Source organism: Phaethon aethereus (assembly GCF_964289735.1).
Source record: "Phaethon aethereus genome assembly, chromosome: 15".
In the NCBI taxonomy this organism is placed as follows: domain Eukaryota; kingdom Metazoa; phylum Chordata; class Aves; order Phaethontiformes; family Phaethontidae; genus Phaethon; species Phaethon aethereus.
Genome location: NC_138591.1, coordinates 2,185,371 through 2,199,514, shown reverse-complemented (window position 1 = coordinate 2,199,514; position 14,144 = coordinate 2,185,371). Strand labels below are relative to the sequence as shown.

The 14,144-nt window shown below is 56.3% G+C and overlaps 1 protein-coding gene across 1 annotated transcript in view; it reads left to right on the top strand.

The window, feature by feature from the left end:
* The window catches only part of LMF1 (lipase maturation factor 1), a gene marked incomplete at both ends in the record, with an annotated part of 205,120 nt that extends 192,729 nt beyond the window's left edge, over nucleotides 1-12,391 (top strand). Inside the window, 2 exons of the mRNA XM_082006549.1 lie at nucleotides 1,942-2,054; nucleotides 12,217-12,391. Coding sequence (XP_081862675.1) covers nucleotides 1,942-2,054; nucleotides 12,217-12,391 — 288 coding nt within the window. The remainder of the gene's footprint in view (nucleotides 1-1,941; nucleotides 2,055-12,216) is intronic.
* Between the last annotated feature and the right edge of the window lie 1,753 nt (nucleotides 12,392-14,144).

The following is a 14,144-nucleotide window of genomic DNA, read 5'->3' as shown; positions in this document are numbered from 1 at the left end:
GCTGCAGGTCCCAGCGTGGCACCCGCCCTCCCAACGCCCGGCCGGAGCCGAGCGCCTCGGGCATCGCTGAGCCGGCGAGGGGCACGGAGCCGCCCGGCGAGGCTGGCAGTCCCGGCGTGAGTCGTCCCGTGAAACGCCACGCGGCCGGGCCCTCGGCAGGGACGGCGCCGGCTCTTCCTGCAGCCCTGCCAGCCCCGGCGGGTTCTTGCGAGTCTTGCAGGGTTTGTGTTTAACATCTCGAGCGATGCCGAGCTCCCGGCTCCAGGGCCCACCGCGTCTCCCCTCCCAGACCGCTGCGTCGGGGCCGCGGTGGCCCCGGTCCCGCGGGGGCTGAGGTTGCCCTGTCCCCCCCATGAGAGCCGCCACCTCCGCTGCGCCGGGAAGGGGCCCGGGAGGTGGGAGACAGGGGTGGGCCGGGGTGTCAGTGGAGAGAGGGGTGCGCCGAGGTCAAGGGGGGCTTTGGGGTGGGCAGAGCACGGCACGGGGCCGGCGGTGGGAAATGTCCCTGGCTCCGCCACCCGCCCGTGTCGGCGGTGCAGCCGGGACGGCAGATGGGACGAACCGCGCGGTGGGGCGGGACGGAAGCGGGCAGGTCGGGAGAGTAGTCTTTTTTAAAAAGTTGTTGGCTTAACTAACTGTGGTTTTCCTCTAAATTGTGATGAGCGCGGGTCAGGAGCCCTGCGAGGTAGAGCTGCCGCTTGACGGGCCTTTCCACCCGTGCGTTCGGTGTTTTCCATCTCCTTTCTCTTCTCTGTCTCCCTTAGCGACGGAAATAACAAACTTTACCATTAGAGATGATTTGCCTTGATGTTCTGCATTAGTCACAGCCCTGCAGGTACAGCGGCCGGGTTTCGCTTTCCCACAGTGTCCCCTACTGCTTGCATTAAAAAATCCATTTAGGTGCACATTAAAAAAAAAGAGGGGGGGAAAAAAGGTATCTTAATGGAAGTATAAGGCACAGAAAGTCACCAGAAGGGGAAATACTTTTTATGGAGCCTCGGCAAGAATCCCCGCGAAGAGCATGAGACACGTGGATGCCTGGCGGGAGGCAAACGCAGAGGCAAGTTCTGCCACGGCAGCTTGGACTGCAGCTCCCGAGAGCTGACAGCTGCCGTTCAGCGGCTGCACGATCGAGGGAATGGCATGGGTACGGGACGTAAAGGGGACAGGTCGGATGAGAGGACGTAAAGAGGATGCAGGAGAAAGGAATCGGGAGTAAAGGAGTCACTTTCTTCTGTTTTCTCCCTGATAACACAACGAGGGATGGCAACCTGGTTTAAAGTGATGCATAGTCATTTCAGAACGTGCCGCTACTGTTCCTCTGCGAAGCTCGCTGCTGAAAGAAGTTCTTAAAATCAAGCGTTCGGGGGGCAGAGCAGGCAAGCACAGCTCCGGCTGTGGTAGATACCTGTAAAGTCAAAGTGAGATTTGTGACCCAAGGTGGAGGTGGAGCCGCAGCTGATGGGTGTTGGGGGGAACCGGGGGTGCCCCGTACCCAGAGGAGGGCTCTGTGTGTGCTCTTCGCCCCTCAGCCGTGGTGCGAGGTCCGTCGGGGATGCTTGGGGTGGAGGATGCTGCTTCGCAGCTGGGGCAGGCTGGGAGAGTACACGTAGCCATCCCAGCTCAGCGAACGAGCAACTCCTTAAACCTTTGCGACTCCCACACCCTCAGTTGTGTCCGTACCCTTGGGAGCGATTTCCAGATGAGACGAGCTCAGGGAAGCTCTCCCCGCTCCCCACAGATGCCAGAGGGTCTTGGTCTGGACCTCAAGGTGTTGGATCCCACAGGATCTGTTCCCTGCAACACCAGGAAATTCATCGTTTGCCACCCAAATCGGTTGTAATCTCTCCCCAGACACCACGCAGAAGTCTTTAATGCTAATAGCGCTACAGGGAAAGCCCAGCGGTGCCTAACATTTATATTTCTTATTCCTTCCCCAAGACCTATGAGCAGAATGAATGGATAATCCACTTGGCTGGGAAGCTGCTGGCCCAGGAAGAGGAGACCTTGTCCTTGATGGCAACGAACCCATTCGCGGGCAGAGCACCGCCGCGGTAAGCGTTGAGTTTTGCCGAGGGAGTGGAAATACCCGGGCTCCGTGTCGTTCCTATCTGTGACGTGCACACGTGGTTTCTGTTGGTGGGTTGGGTTTTGTATTCGGTGGTACCCAAGTGGTCTTTAAACAGGGTGGGTTTAATATGAGGGCACCATGAAGAGCTGGTGCTCCCAGCACCTTAATGCCATCCTGGCGGGGACTAAGGACCCTTTGGTTGAGCCCATTCCCAGGCAGGTCCGTGAAGGGCTCGGCGCGGCTTCTCTTGGACAGAAATCGTGGCTGCTGGAGGGGTTTCCTGCCCATCAGCTGTAGATTTTTTGCCATGACCATTTTGCCAGCTCAGATCAAAACTACCATTTCTGTCGGCCTACTGAGGTATTTGAAAGACAAAACAGTCCTGCAAAAATGATTGGTTTTGTGGACACTTGTCTTGGAAGTGTTTGTGTTTTCAATGAAGAGACAAAGCAAACATCAGCAAGTGAAAGGCGCAGATGAAAACCCCAAGGTTTTTTACAAAAGGAGATTTTTCACAAAAGTGTCTACTTTGTTGATGAAGTTATTTTTAGCTAAGAAAACATTTTAAGGGAATTTTGGATCAACTCAAGTAGTATTATGCTTTTGCTAATATTTTCCATTTGAGGCTCTTAGGATGCACTGCAAATAAGGACAAAGGTTCACAGCACCCTGTGAAATGAACTTCCTCCTGAACCCGGTTTTAGCGCAGCGCATCCCCCAAACCTTCTGAGGAAAGGCTCCTTTTCCAGCTCAGACAGTACGAACTTCCACCTTTTACCAAAACGCTTCCTCTGAGATGCTTTGCACGCCCCAAGATGGTATAACTGTATAAAACCAAGATAGTTTATATTCCGAGCTGAACGTATGTCTGTATATAGCCTGCAAAAAAACAGAGCAGAAGCGCAGCTTGGAATACAACCGCTACGTGAGTTGCCCACCATCGTGTTTGAGTGTTTCTAATAATTACGTGTCGGGGGCTCCCCAGGCATCCAGCCCCGTCGCAGTGCACAGGCACCCGACCACAGCATCGGTGCAGGCTGATGGGAACATGTTCCCTCCAGGTACAGGAGCCAGGAGTGCTGTAAGAACAGTTATTTTGGGGTTTTTGCACATATTCTCATTGGAGAAGCCGTTTTCCCGTCGGTGCAGCATCGCAGAGCGAAGAAGCGGGCGCTCTCGGCACACGGGGCAGGAGCCTGCCCGTAGCCCGGAGACTCGCAGCCACACCGGAGTTCTCGTAAACGGTGGTTTCTAGTTCAGGGCACGTTACAGGGTGGTGTCGCCGTTTGTTGGGTTACACACGCGGCGGATCCGTGACACGCGAATGATGACGCCTTGGCTCCGGTGCAGGCAGGCACTCGCGGACCTCTATTAATTACTGCTAGAAAAGGCGCGCTGGGCTAGACCGGCGCAGCCCCCGCCGCGGATGGGGGCAGCTCTGGTAATGCGTACGGAGGGGGTTTAGCCTGGATTCGCTGTGCTGGGCTTGGCTTTCCGTGCGAGGAGCTGCGCGCTGCCGTTGCGCGATCCGCTGGGCTGGCTCGGCGGCGGCGAGAGGAGCGTGCCGTCAGGCGTGAAACCCCCTTGCTACGGGTCGTGTTCCCGTTTTGGCTGTGTGTTCTCTTTGTTTTTACGGGCCGTCGTTTGGCTGCACGTGCACTCGCTGGCTGTGGCCTTGTGACAGCGAGCCGGACCTCCCCGCTGCTCCCTGCCCCCTCCTTTTCGGGGGCTGCTCGGAAGACCCCACGGAGGTGGCACCTTTCTGATGGCCGGGGAAGGGGCACTGGTGCAACGCCAGCGGTTGCCCGCGCGGCGAAGGCGGTGGGCACCGCGTTGGGGTGCTAACGAATGCCGGGGCTCACGGCGGGCGGAAATTCAGCCCAGTGAGAGGGCTCACTCACCGGGATCCGGCAGGAGCTGGGTCCTTCGGGAGCTCATCGTGGAGATGGTGCTGGGGCGTCTTTGCGAGGCTGAGCTGGAAAAGCGACCGGAGAACCTGCGTGAGCTCCATCTCGGGTGGATTTATCAACCGAGTCTCAGCAAACCTTGCTCATGTGCTCGAGGCTCAGTGCCATAAATTCACCGAGCGGCGTTCATTGCGGGCTGTGCCTTCACGCCGCTTTTTTTTACTTTCAAAAAAAATAAAATAGAAAAAAGAAAGTCAGTCCTAAGCGCTGGCTGACCCCCGGGGTTTTTAGCAGAACCCGGGACCTTTAGGCACGGAGTCACCGGTTTGAGTTAGGTGTCCCCTGGTGCCAGCAGCCAGAAGCCGTGACCATCTGGTGGCTGCTGGCAATAAACGGCTCTTGCGGTTCACGGAGCGACAGGAGCATTTGATAATCCCGGAGCTGTTTATTACCACGTGTCCCCCGGTGCCGCAGACGTTGCTCCCGGTACTCACCGCGACTGAGGCGGAAAGCAAGACATTTATGTCACGTCTTGCCTTCCGAGACTTCGCCGTAGACGGGCTGCGTCTCTTCTGTGCTTGCGGCATCAGTGGTGTTAAAAAGAATTGAAGTAGTTGAACCCAGGAACCCTTTTTTAAATGAAAATAACGAAGGGGGCTGTGGCTGGGATAACACTGCGTTGCTCCAGGTGGTGAGCAGGGTTTTTTAATTGTATTCTGTAACAGGTGAGAAAGTGAAATGTTCAGGAATTTAAAGCAAAACCAAAAGCAAATCCTTACCGTTCGTTAGTATGTGTAGGATAATGATTGGGGAGCATACAAAGGGATACAAACAGGTCCAGTAAGTAATTACGCAGCAGCAGGGATGCTGTGTGGAACGCACGGCACTATAGATCTTGTGGAACAGGGTCTCGATTCATGCCTTACCTTGGTTTAACCGAAGCACAGACTCTGTTTTCACTCTTTAGCAGCTAGTTTATAGTAGGAAAAGATCAGGATCCAGCACTGGTTTTATGTGTCAGCTGCCTTTGCTCTGGCATTAGTTTTGCTGTAAAAGTTTTTCATGGGTCTAGCGTATTTTTGGGTGGCGTAAAATAAAAATAACAATTTACAAATGCACGTTTTGGCTCAGACCAAAATCCAACACCCCGTTTCGCTCTGGATCCCGGGTTGTGGGTCACGTTTCGGGTTTGAAACCAGCCAAACCCAAACACCTGGGACATGGGCACCATCCGGATTCTCACCCCGGTGCGAGGGCTGGGGGCACGGGTGGGTGCTCACGCGGCCCGCCCCGGGGTGGCGGGGTCTGGGTGGGATCCTGCACTGGCGCCTGTGGCCGGCGTGGGCCGGCGTTAGTTCTGCGCAGGAGGGCTCACCGTCCTGGGTTTTGGGGGGGGGTTCCTTTAGGTTTCAAAAGCACCGTCGCTTTGTTTGATGTTAAACGTGCCCTCGCCGCACGCTGAAGCTCCCGGCAGGGCTGGCAAGCCCTCTGCGCCCACGGCACGGCCCCGGGCACGTTCCCGCGGGAGAACCGTGGCCAGAACCCGGGGGACTCGTCTGTGCCCTCCGTTCCGGGTGCGAGAAGGGTAAGAAGAGGCAGTTATCCAGATACCTACTTTTTTAGTCTAGACCCCTCATTCAGCGAGCGCGGGGTGCGGGCAGCCGCGGCGCCGACAGCCGCTTGCAGCCAGCCGTCGCCTGTTTGTCACCGTTTCATTGCGGTTGTGGACAAAAGCCTTGGCTTTAAGCCTCAGCGGTAACACCTGCACAGAAAAGGTGGCTGCGGGTGGCTGGAGCTGGGGCGGTTTCCCAAGGGCGTCCCTGCGCCCGCACCCGTGAGCCGGAGCCTGCCTGCGGCGGCCGCGAACCTCAAAGATGCCGTCGCTCCCACCTTCCTGCTCAGGGTTGTGCCCGCCACGGCTCGGCTCCCTTCGGTAGCTGGGTGGAAAAAAAGCTAATTTTCCTACGATATTCCCCCCCACCACCACTCTAAAGGGAATTTTGAGACTTAATTATTTTCATTCCCTGCTAGACTAAATAATTAGGGGAAGGGACTGTTTTCCATAAGAACATTACGCTCCATACTCCACGGAGTTTATTCTGTTAATGGAAACTCTACACCTTAAATAGCCAAGGGACTTTCAAAATGAGTTAATGCCTTCGAAATGAAATTTCTGAGACCAAAGTTTGTAGGTTTCTTTACAACTCTAGAAATTATAGTATTTTTTCAAGTGCGATAAACTTAAAATGAGAAACAGGTGACTGATTAAAAATGAGGGTATTGTTGAGCACCCAGCCTAGCTGAGTGTGAAGCTTTACTTCAAGCACAGTGATGTTTGTGGAATGTGGATTTGCAAAATATTATTGTGCAGCGGATAGTTCATAAAACACCAGCATCATAAATCTGAATGGTAGGGCTTTGGCTGAGAAATTAATAAGTGTTTAACACACCGTCATGGAAACAGACTGCAACAATGAAAGAAAACAAAAATCAGATTTTGCCTACAGAAGGAGGAAAAAAACCTCAAGGTTTATTTTCGACCGAAGTGTTCGGTGTCTCTGATACTAAATCATGTTCGTTTAAGGATTTTTATTCCAATTATAGGAGCACTTTGTTGAAAAAGCCCCAAAATGTAGCTGAAGACGCGGATTCGTAGCGGTGGTGGTATTTACGGGGGTGGTGTGTCCCTGTTTGCATGGCGCAGAAGCCGACTGTGGGTGCCGCTCCCGTGGACCACAGAGAAGTAAAATGGTTTTCCCACTGAAAAACGGCTTTGCCAGCAATGAAACGGTCCTGGGCAGTGACAGGATCCCCAGAGGTGAAGGTACAAACACGGCTTTCTCTTTCGGCTTTCTCGCTGGGTTTCGCCACGGTGAAATGTGTTATTGCAGTTCATTTCTTCCTTCCCTGTGTACTAGAATTCAAAAGAAAACCTTTAATATATCGTCAGCATTATAATGTCTGATATTATCAGATGAAATGATTCCACTGTCCTGAAGGTAAAGTTGAAGGGTAAAAACGAGCTCAGTCCTTCCGCGCAGTCAGGGAGGGCAGAGCTCATCTCAAAGCGCCCGGATTTCCCCCGAGGTGGGAAATGGGGTTTCCAAGCTACCTCCCCAGATGCAGCTGTGGGGCAGCTTCGCCGTGGGGCAGCGTCACCATGGCCGGGACCGCGCTGCGTGTCCCGTGGCCGCGGGAGCCGTCCCCCTTGGCGGGGCGGCTCCTGCCTGGGCTCCATCGGCAGCGTCGGCCGCATCCCCGTCACAGCCGCGAAAGCTGAACTGAAACCCTCGCGTGGGTCTGCCCGTGCCCAAAGGAATCCCGGCCGGGGCTGTCAGCCCCCCGGTTTCCTTCCCCCGAGGTTTGCTCTGCCCTCGGTACAGGTGCAGCCCCTGAGCCTCCCCTTCTAACCTGTCCACGGGGGAGTAAACCCCCTCCCCGTCTCCCGAGAGAGTTCTGAGGATGCTCTGGCTCCGCGGGGCCAGACCGCGCAGGAGCCTTGGAGAAGGAGAAGTCAGTGGCGTTGAAAAACAACTCATAAAACTGCCCTTATTCTGCAAATTGGGCCAAGATGAATTTATGATCCCTCCTGCTAACGGGGCTAGAATAAGTAAGAAAGCCGATGATGGAGGCTCTGTTTCTGTAATGAATTTGTACTTTCCACTGCCACTTGCGCCCTGATTTACAGCGGAGTGGGCAACCTCGAGATAAAAAAAAAACAAAACAACCAAACCAAAAAAAAAAAACCCCACAACAAAAAAACCCACCAAATCGAAAAGACGCCCCGTGTTTTGGTTTCTTTCTTCCCGCTCCCACCCCGCGCTGCCCTGTCAGGCCATTAATTCTAACACAAACCACCGGCTCTGGTTTTTTCCCTCGAACCCCTCAGCTGTTGCAGGGAGACAGCTGCACCCTCTGGAACTAATTACAGCTGTCTGGGAGATTTACCCCTCCGTCCCAACAACTCCAATATTGCTGCTAATTTTTAACACGTACAGTTGGAAGATGTCATAATAGGCTGATATATGATCGAATCTTGAAAGTGCTACGGCGCAGCTGCTACCGGGCATCTGGCGGGATGAGTATATTGATTTAAAAAATAATGCGTATTATTTTTAGCCTTTCCACCCTGCCCCGAGGCTGCAGCTTTGCCCGATCTGGGTGGTGATGGAGAGCGGGTGCTTGCCCAGAAGGGTAGTGGCAGGCGGGTCCCGGCATCCCGTGCGGGGCGGTGGGTCCTTCTCGGTGGTCCCCCCTCTTCCAGCCGTCCGCGCCGGGCTCGGCGCCGTCGCTCGGCCACGCGGCTGTTTCGCTTCTCCTCCCAGGCACTGCCGCCGGGCTCGGGAGACGCTGCCGAAGGGGCCCTTCTGTCCCTTGTCCTCCGTCGCTGCCGCTGTTACAGCAGAGAGGGTTTTCCACCTCCTGGAGGAGAAATGTCTGACGTGCTTCGTCTGGCCGTATCTTGTTTCTTGCCTCGCAAGTCATTGTTTTGCCCTCGCGTGTCTCCCGAGGGACCTAACCTGGGCTCAGCTGGTTCAGCCTGATGCTTCTCCTGAGCTGTTTCCCTGCCCGGCTGCGGTACCTGGTGCCCGAGGCTCGCGGGGAGCCAGGAGGAGCTCCCGGCTTGCGTTCGCGCAGTAAATCCTGGGAAACTGCTTGCAGCCGGGATTGTCCTTCCTGACCTTTCTGTCTCCTCTGAAGCAGGGGTCTTGCTCATCCTTCTCCGAGTATGAGCGACCACCTGTGGCATTAGACTCCTTTTAATGCACGTGACCTCAGATAGCTTCTTCTTGACCTTCTTGAAGACGTTCCCATTTCTCCAGAGCAGCAAGCGAAGTTCGCGCGTGCCGGCAGTCTCCTGCGTCAGAGGGGGCTCAGAAACCCGTGGATCCCTTCCGCCAGCCAGAAGGTCTTTGTGTGAGCCCCAAAGCTGCACAAACCACAAGCAATTGCTGATAAGGTGATCCGTAACCTGTAGCGGTTCCTTGGTCCGCAGGCGACCACGCTTGCGCGTGTCTCGCCCGAGTTACAAGCTGTCCGGGGCTCCAAGTGATGCTTGTAAATGCTGTGAGCCCTGAAATGATGCACTCCAGGGTGTTAATGCCTCAGCCCTGTTAGTGCAGGAGCGCGCTCGCTCCACGAATCCTGAGAGGAGAGAGCAGGTCCAGCGAGGCAGCGCTGGAGGAGTTTGCAAATCCCGTTAACTTCAGGACTGAGGCACCCAGGTAGATTATAAATACTGGGGTAGCTTGTAAACTCTATGAACCCTGAAATGAGGGGCTCCAGTGAGTATTAAACTCTGCAGATTTTACCTCTGTGAGCCTTGCAAGGAAAGATTCCCACGGGCTCCAGGTTGTCTGTGTTTCTCCCACAGCCCCTAACCCCGGGGAGGACGGAGAGGATGGATAGCGTGGGGTCTGGAAGCTGACATCGTATTCTGATGCTCGGAGGTATTCTCGCTGCAGTTTCTCCGTCCTGCGGCACACGTTGGCTGCTGCAGCCCTGTGAAAGGCTCTTTGGTTCCTCCATTGACCAGAACGGAAACCTTCAAGTCCAGAACCCCCGAGCAGCGCTGGCGGCGCAGGACAGCGAAGAGCCGTGGGCTGCGGTGTGCCGGAGCTGTATAGCTCGTCGCTGGGTGAGGGGTTCAGCTCCTGGAAGAGCTCGGCTCCATGGAGTTTACAATCCCCGCAGCCCACGGAGCTGTGCAGGTTCCTCCTCCATGGATGCGGTCGCCCTGATGCAGACCATGCATCCCAAGGCTCCGGCTGACGGCTCAGGTGGAGCGGGCTGCGGGAGGCAGAGTGACCGCGGCTGGGACAAGAGGGTGGCTGAATTTAGAGGTCAGGGGGCTGGGGGGGGACTCTTCAGATTGATTTAGGCTCTCAACAGAAGAGCCTGAAACATAGTCAGATAGAAAGGCAAACTTTATGCCACAAAAATGCATCTTCAATTGCATGTGGTCGCTTTAATGCTCACACGGTTCTAGTTTTACATGCCGATCCCTTTGATAGCAAACATTTTAATAGACAGAGAACATATGGGAAAAATCATACCAAATCAGATGATAGATATTATTTAATCTGGGCAGGCAAGCCCATTCGAAAGGGACAAGGAAATTTTCATTCCAGAGAGGTTATAGGACAGTCCTTGAGGTTGGGGAGAAGGCGCTTCTGTGGCTGAGCAGAGAGCTGGCACCTCCCCAGGCCTCCTGGGTCCGCCCCGGGAGCCCGGAGACGTCAGCTGCGCTCTGCGTCGCCGTCTGGAAAGCGGGAGCTTTGCCAGGCAGGGATCGCAGGTCGCTCCTGCAGCACGGGGCACCCCGTTACACCCGTGTGGCGGGTGCGCGTGGGGACGGCCCCGGCGTGGCAGGCGCTCTGCGGTGCCTTAGTGAAGAAAAGCCCCCAAAAGCCCCGGTGTGGCAGGCGGGGGGAGGCTTCGAGCGGGAGAGGGACTGACATAAAATCAGCCACTGGAGCTTTTTGGGAGCTGGATATGGTTTTTTGAGTTCAAGAAAGCGATCAAGCAGCACAGCTTGGAAATCTCTAGCCATCCCGGACAGGAGCCTGCAGGCTACCTGGACCTGCGGGAACGTTGCTGTTCAGTAATGCTCTAATTATTAACAGGAAATTTTGTGCTCCTGCGAAGAGAACACTGTGGGAGTAACACTTCAGCCCCCCTTTGACTTTTACCAGGCTCAGAAGAGGGGCGGGGGGCAGGGGGTGTAGAAGCAGCCCTGGCTGTAACGGAGCCAGCGGCTGCAGGGCAGCATTTTCGGTGAGGAGACGCAGGTTTGTGCGCAGACCCCGCGCCCCCAGCCGGGGCCCTGCCGTCGCCCCCTCCTCTGCCCATTTACCTTCCCGTAGCCGAGGGCTGGTATCCCGCCTCCCCGCAGCCCCCCACAGCGAGGCGGCGTGCCGGGGCGGCCCGGGCGGCCCCGCCGCGGAGCCGTACGGCGTCGGGGGCCACCTCCGTCCCCGCGCTTCCCTTGGCACCCGGCCCTTACCAGTCGTTTAAATTAGAGCTGTCCCAGCGCAGCTCCAGGTGCTTTCGTCTGGGCTCCCTCGGATCCCCCCTTCGTCCTCAGCGGAGGGGGAAACATGGAGATTTTTGTCCTACTTTCGTTCCAGCCAGGAGACAACCAGAAACCGGATGCACTGCCGGTTGCTGCAAGTCAGCAGCAAGCGACGGGCGTGACGAACAGCTCGCGCTAACGCGTTTTGTTAGGAGAATCGTTTCTGTGTCGCTCATCTGGGTACCCGGCGAGATTTAAATTGAGACGTCGGGATGCGATCGCAGCGGAGCTTTTAACTGGGTGCGGTTTTATCCGTCGTCTGCAATCTCCCCTGCTTCCCGGCGGAGTGCCGGTGTCACGAAGGTGAGCGCTAATGGCAAAGGCATAGGAGTCGTCCCTAATTATTTTAGCAGTAGGAAGGAACTTTACGGCTGCCCAAGGCGCAGCCCCGGGAGCGAGCAGCTGCGGGAGCGTGGTGCCCTGCTCGGTAGCAGGGTTTGTATTTTAGTAGTGAAGCAAGGCAAGTTTAAATGAGCATTGACATGACTTTGACATTTTTATTTTGTGGGTTATTTTATGAACTTACCCAGCAAATGCGGCGATGCACTCTGCAAACAGGGGCCGCAACGCTGGAGGACCGGGGTGTTACTCCTTCTCTTGTCAGCATGCCCTACATCAAGCGGGACCAAACCTCCCGAACCGAGCGGCATGGTTAGCCTCCGAACGTGTTTCGCGACACTGATGAATGCTTCTTTCTGCACTGTTTTAAAATCTCCTTTTCTGTCAACTCCCAGGGCGGCCAGAAAACAGATGCGCTCGTAGCCCCGCTAATAAGCTGCGGAGCAGAAGGAGCAGCCGCTGGCTGGGGCGGAGGGATGCCGGGGGAGCTGCGGCAGCAGTCGGGCTCTGTACCTAAAAACGTCCCGGGCAGAAATACTCCCTGGTTGCTCTCAGAAAAGAAAAAAAATAGTCTTCCCGCTTTTATTATTATTCCTTCTAACTCAATTGTAGAGAGGTGTGGGCGGATGGATGGATGGACGGATGGAGCTCCGGGATGCGGGAGCCGGCCAGGCTGAGTGCCCTCGAGCCGATTTCTCCATCCAGCTGCGGGAAGGCTCAAAAACTCCACTCCCAAGGGACCGTAAATAGGGTCCGGTGCCTCTCTGCCCCCGCCCGGCAGCGGCGCCAGCCCCCCGAACAGGCTGTGCTTTGTGTCTCTGCAGGTGGATCCGAGGGGAGCACTTCAAGTACAAATTCAGCCGACCTGGGGGAAAGCACGCCAGCGAGGGGAGGTGGTGGATTCGGAAGAGGATCGGCCCTTACTTCCCCCCTGTCAACCTCCAGGGCCTGAAGAAGTTTTATGAAGACAGGAACTGGCCGTACCCCATGCAGGACTGATGGAGGACGAGCAAGGTCAAGAGGGACCGGCTGGGGAAGAGGGAGAGCAGTCAGCTCCCTTACAAACTGCATGTCTTGCCTCTCTCTGTATTTTTTTTCCATACCCTTGTTTACACGTATTTTACAGAAGGTTCCCAGCCAACCTGTCCACCTGCTGTTGTGGTCTGGTTTTTCTCACCTTCCTCTTTCCTCCCCTTCATCCTCGCCATGGCCTTGCCTGATGATCGATTTCTTTTCCCGGCTGCTCTGTTCGGAAATTGTCACCTCTAAAATTTGGGAAAAAGGTGAACAAATACTGTGATTAGTTTTGGGTAGGTGTTGGTGTTGCTTTCCCTGACCCATTGCCTTCTGTGATGGCTGCAGAGGTGTAAGGGGAGATTTCGGGCAGGTCTCCTGCCTCAGCCAGTGCCCCGCCACGGCTCGCAGATTCCCTGGGGTCCAGCATCAGGTAGAGCAGCCAGGTCCTGCTCTGCAGCCGGCTCATGCGGACGTGATGCTGGCCCAGCATGGGACACTGATCCTCCATCCCATCCCATCCCATCCCATCCCATCCCATCCCATCGCATCCCATCCCATCCCATCCCATCCTGTCCTGACCCATCCCATCCCATCCCATCCCCATGAGCGCCGCCAGCTCTGAGCCATCAAAGCCGCTTTATTCCCAGCGTAGCTGTCCCCACGCTGCCCTCGCTGTCGCCCTGGGGAGGGCCCGGTCACCACTTCCCCCACAGGTTAGTGACCAGGCTGCGCTACGTGTCCTGCCCGCCGGGCACGGTCCGGCTGTCCCGCAGTTCTGGTTCCCCCAGGCTGGGGAAAACACCCTGGGGCCGCACCCTGAATTTGCCCCGTCCCTCCTGTTTCCTTTGGAGTCTCCCCTCATCTCGGTCTGTGTTCAAAGTCACCCCGCATTGTCCCAGGACATGGGTTTTGCTTGGTGAGCCCAAATCACGGTGATGGGAGGGGAGCGAGAGCAAGAACGTGGACGGCGTCTGAAGCAGCCGCTGCCCGGGGTGGTTCCCAATAATCGATCGCTTGTTAGCACGTTGTGCTGCACACATTTCTTCTTGCAGGGGAGAAAAAAAAGATCAAAGCAACCTGTGTAGCTCATAAAACCCTGTTGTATCAGCCTTGCCTGCAGAAAGCCACAGCTTTACTGGGAAACCCGAAATAGCTCCTCGCTGGAGCTGCCGTGTGGGCTCTGTGACTCAGCCCCGAGGACAAGCGCAGCCCTGTGCGGCCGCGCCGACCCGCGTCCCCGCGCTGCGACGCTCCTGGGTCGCCCGGGCGGCAGCGGCCGGCTTGGAAAGGCAGCCGGAGTCAACAAGTCTGCCGCCAGCCCCGCCGCGTTCAAACAGGTCTTGTTTGAACGGGCCCCGGCCGGGCAGCGCAGACGCACGGGGCTGCGCCTTCCTGTTTGCTTAACCTGGGATTTTTATAACTGGTGCTTTTTGTCGGCGGCCCCAGGGCTGAAATCCGCCTGTTTGGGGAGCTGGCGGGGCTCGGTGCCGGAGGTGTCTGACCAGCGCTCGGGAGGAGCCGAGCATCCCGCGGGCACGGTCCAGCGCCGCCGGCTGCACGGCCAGGCACCCAAGCAGGATGGGGCAGGGCGGAGCGCTGAAGGGGCCTTGCCAGGCTTTTCCCCCTGGGTTTTTGCGGTGACGTTCACCTTGGCCCCCCGGGGACGAGTTCCAGTGGCTGGAAAGCTCACAATAAGGCTTTCACCCTTCCAGAGCAAATTCAGCCCAAACCACAC